Source organism: Sinocyclocheilus anshuiensis, unplaced genomic scaffold (genome assembly GCF_001515605.1).
Source record: "Sinocyclocheilus anshuiensis isolate Anshui unplaced genomic scaffold, SAMN03320099.WGS_v1.1 scaffold1640, whole genome shotgun sequence".
Lineage (NCBI taxonomy): Eukaryota > Metazoa > Chordata > Actinopteri > Cypriniformes > Cyprinidae > Sinocyclocheilus > Sinocyclocheilus anshuiensis.
Window position 1 is genome coordinate 400,256 of NW_015555883.1, and position 8,593 is coordinate 408,848.

At 37.2% G+C, this 8,593-nt stretch overlaps 1 protein-coding gene across 10 annotated transcripts in view; it reads right to left on the minus strand.

Moving 5' to 3' along the window:
* The window catches only part of LOC107675841 (liprin-alpha-2-like), a 106,483-nt gene that overhangs the window by 52,719 nt on the left and 45,171 nt on the right, over positions 1 to 8,593 (minus strand). The window contains exon 1 of one of the 10 annotated variants that reach the window (XM_016470327.1): positions 1,590 to 1,769. The exons of the other annotated variants lie outside the window; for them this stretch is intronic. Coding sequence (XP_016325813.1) covers positions 1,590 to 1,655 — 66 coding nt within the window. The 5' untranslated portion in view covers positions 1,656 to 1,769. Of the gene's footprint in view, positions 1 to 1,589; positions 1,770 to 8,593 lie in introns of those variants that run through there. 10 annotated transcript variants of the gene reach the window in all.

Consider the following 8,593-nt stretch of genomic DNA (forward strand, 5'->3'; position numbering starts at 1 on the left):
AAATGAAAGTTCTGTCATTAATTACTCACCCTCATGTCGTTCCAAACCCGTAAGACCTTCATTCATCTTCGGAACACAAATTAAGATATTTTTGATGAAATCCGAGAGCTTTCTGTGTCTGCATAGACAGCAACGGAACTACCACGTTCAAGGCCCAGAAAGGTAGTAAGGACATCGATAAAATAGTCCATGTTACAACAGTGGTTCAACCTTAATTTTATGAAGCTACGAGAATACATTTTGTGTGCAAAGATAACAAAAATAATGACTTTATTCATCAATTTCTTCTCTTCCAGACAGTCTCCGCTGCCATTCATGAAAGTACCACAGCGCATGCGTGTGTATTCCCCTGCTTGTAAACAAGGCGCAGCACATGCGTGTTCTACGTCAGAACGCCGGCCCCTGCATCAGCAGCATCACACGCATGCGTTGTGGTGCTGTCGCGAATGGCGGCAGGCCTTGAAACGTGGTCGTTCCGTTGCTGTCTATGCAGAGTCAGAAAGCTCTCGGATTTCATCAAAAATATCTTCATTTGTGTTCCAAAGATAAACGAAGGTCTTATGGGTTTGGAAGGACATGAGGGTGAGTAATTAATGACAGAATTTTCATTTTTGGGTGAACTATACCTTTAATTAGCAATAACACAGATGCTGTACGTTGAAAGATGCCACTGAACTGGGCCTAAATGTGAATCTGGCACTGTGATAATAACAGTGTGGAACAGTGTGTACAGATATTCAAAAGGGCACTTATATATACAGTATATGTATGTGTGTGTTTGTATATAAATGTTAATATATATTATTTAATATTATAATTTCTCCTCATGTATGTGTATATAAATGTTTATATATATTATTTAATATTTAAATTTCTCTCTATATATTTATTTTCAAAAAAAAATAGAGGAGAATATAGAGGAGATAATTAAAAATTAAATATACTTTATTTATTAGTGCAGTGATGATGTGTGTGTTCAGGCAGCAGCTAATCAGCAATAAATCATGTGTAATTGCAAAATTTTCTTACTCTGTATTCTTTGCTCAGTAGAAACGTCTAAGCATAAGAAAACGGCATAATATATTAAGACTTTCAGAAAAAAATATCTTAAGTTTATGTCTCTTTCAAGCATAAATCTTAAAAACAATTTAGTTAGGTTTATGCTTAAACCAACTAATTTGTCAACTGGGTATGAAAAACAAACCAATTAAATGAAAGAAGAAATATAAGAAGAGATTCTTCCCTCACACATAACACTGGAAATAAACAACACGCACATATACGCGTACACACACACACACACACACACACACACACACACGTTTAAATACACCACTGAGAATGGCCTGTTTCCCTGCTTTGAGTTAATTAATGCTCCCTAAACCTGCAATGTAAGCAAGTCAAATAGCCACTTAGTCTGCGCATTCCCTTCTGTGAATTCTTTTCGGAATGACTCCGCGCAAGAATTCCCATGTAGGCAAAAGGCTTTAACGAGGAACACCTCGGACAGCTGACACACCATTCGGAAGCGCCTTGCGCATGTTTAAGCAGCCAGCCAATGGCAGGATGGGTCACCACCCCTCACCTACCTGATACATGTATGTGCTAAAGTAGATCCCATTGTGTAGTTGGATCTTCGGAGAGGTGAGGTTCATCTCGCAATAATCATATCAGAACCTGGTTTGGATCTGCGAGCCCCCCGCAGCTAGGAGAGAAGGGGAGGGTGAAAAAAAAACAGAGAGAGAGACAGAGAGAGAACAGAAGTCTCCCTCTGTCTCTAATCCCTGATGGATGACAGTAAACTAGAGAATAAATTAAAGTCTTCGATGCCGGCTCTGCTTAGCAGACAGCGGCGCACAACTCTGCGGACTGAGACCCACATGAAAATGAGAGAGAGAGACTGAGAGAGAGAGAGAGAGACATGGAGGGGGGTGAGTAAATAGGGGTAGGAGAGGGAGTGGAGCAGGAAGAAAGGATGCTATAAAGTGCAAACGGAGAGGGAAATAGAGCGAGGGACTGGATAAAGACAGAGATGTGTCGGAGAAGAGAGAGGCAACAGAGAATGAGTTTTGAGTTTTGATAGAGCGTTTACTGGCACGTGAGGTTACATGGAGACAGAAAGAGTTCAAAACCTGGCCTCCTGTCATTGACATCAAAACCTTGTAATGGCTTCATCAAAACATTCCCACTGAGGGGCTACTCTACTCTGGCCAGCATCGGTGTCCACTGACATAGTTTTATTTGGAGACATCCATTTTATTTGGGACATCCATCTATGTCATGCAGCATTCATTAAGAGTTCACATTTGTCCACAAAGTATGAGCCAATGAAAGAAAAAAAAACACAAGACAGAGGCTTAAGTTGGAAGCAATTCATTTTAAATTAAGCCTAAGCATGTCGGTTTATAATGAGCAATATTTCCATGGTCTAACATAAAGGTATTCGAATGTCGACTGTGGGTACAGAGGCTGCAAGGACAGAAAAAAAAACTATTTTCCAAAATGTTTTTAAAGTTGTCACAGTTAAAAAGCGTTAAGATAATTAATAATTAATCATAAACTATTATATTATATAATAGTATAATGATAATAATAGTTAGATAATTATAAATTTGATTGATAAAATTGATTTGGATTATTCTGCTCTAAAAAGGTCAGAAATACAGTGAATAATCAACAGTATAATAATAATAGTCAGATTACTCTAACTTACCATGAATTTGACCTTATATTTATATCCTATTCTGCTTTCAAAAGGTCAGAAAATAAGAGAATAAGCACAATTATCTTATCCTATTGACAGCCACAGTTTTTAAAAATAAAAAACAATCTATCTATCCATCTATAATACAAATTATTAGAATATTTTTAATTATAAATAATTATTATTAATTTTTAATTATAGATTTTTAAAAAATGATTTGAATTTGTATCAGACAGACTGACAGATAGGACGATAGACAGAACAACAGATAGATAGAAAAACAGAACGATAGATAAATAGATATATACAGACAGACAGATATTTTTCCAAATTTTTTTAAAATAATTTGCTTTGCCTTTTATATTGTCATTGATTTATTTAACGCTTTACAAAAAAAAAAAGAGAGATCTCACAGTATAAATTTCTCTCACACAGTATAAATGGGGTCTGCCCACTTAGACAATAAGAGACTGAGTGACCAACATATAAAATGACAAACTCTAGCTTGTTTTGTTTTCATGTGACATTTAGGGGCAGGTGAATCAGACATGGATGACACCACAATTATAGATCAGGGAGTGATAGAATTATGACTCACTCAAATTGACCCGGGTCCTGTGCTGAAGCCATTCACCTCTATCTCCCTCTGTTTTCATGCCAAAATCTCAACTGTGCTACATAATAAAGGGGGAAAAAGTGCACCTTAACTCTCAGAAGGTGTCAAGTACATGAAGCAGTAGTTCTATAGCAAGACATACACTTGCACTCATACACAAGCCAACAATACAATGCAAAACTTGTTGCCAAACAAAAACAGAGGCTACTATCATATTCTTCTGTTTCTGGGTTAGACATACAGACACTGTTCAGCTCACAACACACAGCTCAAAGGCTTTTTTGAGTAAAAGTGACAGTAAAATGGTCCTCCCAAAAGCCTTACCAAAGAAAAAGTTTTCAAGACACAAAGGGAAAAAAAACCCCAACCATGTCCCAAGGCACAGAGAAGATGTGAATGGATACTGAAGCAGAGCTCACTCTGTAGAAAAGAAGTCCTTCATCTTTATCTGTGTGTGTGTGCGTGTGTGTGTGTGACTATATTTTCTACTGTTTTTCATCTCACTGTCATGTCTCAAACCACACGATTCCACCCAACAGACATAAAACTACTGGAATTTCAAATTTTGTGTAGTTGTTTAGCATTTTGAAATTAATAGGAACAGTCCGGATGTTTAAGGAAAAGTGGGAGAAGATGCTCTTGTTCAGACTCACGTGTGCTGGAAGGCTAAACTGATCTGGGAAATCTGTGTTTGGTCAAAGAGAAGATGAAGAGTGACACGTCTGCTGGGACCGTGTGGAACACATGATTAGGCTAAGAGACGTGTTGTGGAGGAGACAGGATGCGGAGGAAGAAGAACAGGAAGTGTAATGGCAAAACAAAACACCCAATGGGATGCCCAAGCACTGGCTATCACAGGCGGCTGACACTGGAGAATCCCACATGTGGCTGTTAATGGCTGGAATAAAGGAAAGCACACAGATTCTAATAATGGCAGTACAAGAACAAGCACTTAGAACCAGATCAATGGAGAAAAGCCAAAGTAGTTCGAGTGGAGAAAGGGGTATCCCAGCCCAGCCTCAATAGATCCCAGTCAAAACAAAGGAGATCCACGCTAAAAAAAGAGCAATCCCTGTACTAGCTAAGATCCATCTCTGAATTATTAAGCTCTCAGACCACAGATAAGGAACAAATTCACTCTGTGGGACATTACTTACAAATGCTTCACCAGATCATAAACCCAGACATTTTTTTTCCAATTGTTCAAGCAATTGGAAAAAAAAAAGATCACAGCACAAGCGGCATTATTAAAGTTTCAACTAAAACATTTTTGTTCAACCGAGAACTTACCAATCTTCTATCCACTGAATGTCCAGGCTGGTTGAGTCGGTTCAAATACGCTGCACTTAAAAGCAGTTGTCAAGGAAACAGTAACAAGTCTATGCCAAGTAAGAATTTGGGTCTGAGAAGAGGAGATTACAGGAGAGCAGTGGAGGGCTCTGGCACTCACAGTACAGTAATGCATCAGTAAAACAGATTGCTGTCATTGGACACTCAAAGGTAATGGGTGAGAGGAGAATATCACCATGACCTCACTTTAAAAAACAGTGAAGTAAAAGTTCAGACACGAAAAAAGAAAATCTCCCCTCAGGTTTTGCCGGTCTCCTACAGCCACTGTTGGAGACCTGCTCCATCATTTGTAATGAGACTGGGCCCCCTTGTGACTAGGAGGTGTAAGCGCTGACCTAGAGGGGGACTGTTTCTGACTGCACTTCCCATGATGCTCTAAAACAGACTTTCTTCAGTAAGAGCTTAATGGAGAGCAGATGAAATTCCAATACACATCTTTAAAAAACATGAAAAATTGGAGTTATGTGACTTTCAGTCCGATGTTTGTTGGTGTTTTGAGGCCTTTATATTTATATGCTTTCCCCCAAGCTTTTTGATGTGATCCCCTTGCAAATGACACTTTTCCTAAAATACTTTTTTAGGCTTATTTTTTACTGTGTGAGACAGATAGTAAGTGTGATATTATAAAGATAGCATTTCTATTCTATTCTATTCTATTCTATTCTGTTCTATTCAAATAATTGGCATTTATGTTGTCATTGTACCAAAGCCAAAATAGATAATTTTTTAGAGCACTTCAAACAGTTTGAAAACCCCTGTGCTCCTAAACATTGAAACAAATTAATTTGTAGCAGATAAACAGTTAAAATTTGAGTCTTCTTTTTTCAGAAAAATTGAAAATATGAACAGGAAAGCAAACAGGTTTTCTCAAAATATTATACGGCATCTTTAACTAACATAGATGATGAGAACATAAAGCTCTATAACAAGGACAAAATAACTGGCATTTTATAAATATTTTTAGTAAGTGCTTTAGCTGCATTAACACTGGTGAGAATCCCATCATTCCTTCTGTCTCATCACCATAAGGTGAAAAAAGAGACATTTCTAATAAGAAGACAAGGTTTCCCACAAGGCAGCATGACGTCAGCAGCTCCAGCAAAACGCTTTCGTTCATCTATTCCCACCCTTTCTCATCTCTTTTACCCCTCACCACGTATCTTTCTTTCCTGTGGCTTTTCTTAAAGCACCTCTCCAGATAATCTCCTTATGCTGGACTTGCTGACTGCATGACCGGGGAGCCATTTTACAGCTCAGCACGGTTCTCGAGGAACATACTGTACATGCACATGCACGTTAACGCCCAGTTGCTGGTGTCAGCACAAAAATGAAGACTCAGCCACATATAAAACCTCACAGGCAAACAATAACTGTGTCCACACCCTGAGGTGGTTCTGGTGAGGTCAATCACCTCCAAAAAACCCACTTATCCCTGGGATTTCAGGGACTGCTCAAGCTCTGCTCAATCTTCTCATGACGTACGATTTCTGTGCATCACGTCTGTCAGAAAAGATGCTGGTTATCCTGATGCTGAGTTACAGCTCCAATCCATCATTGCAAAATGGCATAAGCAAACCATTAATCACTCTGTAGTGCTGAGAACAGGATGTGAGTGAGTGATTTTATTTTAGCAGGAGAAGGTTATTGGGTGTCCATTATGTTATTAAAGTAAAACTGAGACAATCCAAATACTAAAATGTCCCAAATTTTTATTTTTTTTTACTTTTAGTCTTAGACTTAGACAATAAATATATCTTAGACAATAAATATACTGTAGATATCAGCACTAAACTAATTTTCTAAACAAATTTTAAATACAATTGTCTAATGTTTAAAGCTTATATCTGTACAGTATCTTTTGTTAAATTGATAACAAAAGATCATAATCTGTTAAATTACTTGTTTTTTTTAGGTACTCTAGTCTTAAACTTTACAATATACTGTAAATATCATCACTAAACATTAAGAAAAAAATTATATTTGCCAACCACTAACACAAATATGCCCATGTTCTCATGCAGACATATGTCACCCTGGACCACAAAACCAGTCATAAGGGTAATTCTTTTTTAAATTGAGATTTATTCATCATTTGAAAGCTGATTCCATTGATGTATGGTTTGTTAGGATAGGACAATATTTGGCCGAGATACAACTATTTGAAAATCTGGAATCTGAGGATGCAAAAAAATCTAAATATTGAGAAAATAGCCTTTAAAGTTGTCCAAATGAAGTCCTTAGCAGCGCAAAATATCTTCATGGAACATGATCTTTACTTAATATCCTAATGATTTTTGGCATAGAAGAAAAATCGATAATTTTGACCCATACAATGTATTGTTAGCTATTGATACAAATATACCAGTGCAACTTATTACTGGTTTTGTGGTCCAGGGTCACATATAACACAAACACATTTACACACACTGAACTACATAAGTCAAAACGACTCAGACACATCCAAGCAAATGGCATATTCCCTCATATCCAGTTGTTACATGCAGTTATCACAAGAGTTCAACCGTTCAGTCGTTTCTTTGCTGTCATGCCATCTCCTTTTGTGCTCATTCTCTTGTTCTTTGACTGTCATATACCTACCCAGCTGTTTCTACACATCTTTTCCACATGCATACAGTGTCATCTGTTAAAAAAAAAAAAAGCCTTTCATATACATGGCCAAGGCATTAAAGATCTCAAGGGTGTGTGAATGTGTGTTTTCCTTTCCTTCTCTGAAACTTTTTGTTTGTTACCAAAGCCAAATAGTAAAATTGCCTTTTTCAAAGCTTCAATAATTGAAAAGCCAACAACAATGCTGGAGAAGCTATCAATGGACAAGATTACACAACAAAGAAAACCCTGCATTTCAAGAGCTTGTCCACGTTAATGACAATCACAAAAAAAGAGTGTAGGAATGCATGTGAGATGCCCATTTACGCTTTTTAAGGTCTGCTACGTTGAATATTTTTCCCATTGAAAGGATCACATGGAATCTGCACCCAAAGAACTCCACAGATTTTCAGAGAATCAAAAAAAACAACAACTGTCATTTAAAAAATTCTACACATTCTCCATCTCTTGTGTGTTTCTGCCATTACTTCAGTCTTCTGATCCTTCAGAAATCATTCTAATTAGTGGTTGACCGATACATGGGCAACAAGGCTGATATATTGGCCAATATTTTTCAAAAATCAGCATTGGACGATAAGTTTTTCTGTTTGGCCAACATGTTTGAGGCAGGACTTTTATTTTGACAGTGCTGGTAGCGGCACATGTGAGCACACAGCACTCACATTCTCCCTCTTCATTGTTTGCTGTTGCCGTTTAACAGTTCTGTCTAATACGGATAGAATTCTGTCTAATAATCAGTATTATAACGATTGCTTTTATATTACTAGTAATAGAAAGGCAAACATTATAATACTTTCTCGTTTACTGTCAGCACACCGTCAGAGTCCAGCTTCGCTGGTCAAAAAACCAATATCGGTCGACCACTAATTCTAATATGCTGCTATGGTGCTCAAGAAATTAGAAATTATATAGAATTTTAAGATTGGCCATTTATTGGTAACTGGCCAAAATATTAAATATTAAAATATTAATTAAAACTCAAATCTTATCGGAGTCAAACAGAATCTAAATATCCCATTTTACAATTCTGCATGTTTTCTCTCAAAATGTGCACAGATTCCATGTGGATATGCCTGGTGATAATTGTTCCCATTGATACAGCTTTTCATATGTCACTCCAAAGGACATTTTATTTCCCAGACGCTCAATTTCATTAGTAAATCAGATTTTAATATCACTGAATGCTCTCTCCAATGTAATCTGTGAGTGCTATTAGTGAATAGTATCTGCTGTGTAATCTGATACAGGACATGATCTGATACCTGCATCACATTTATCAAAAGGAGGGCGGAGAA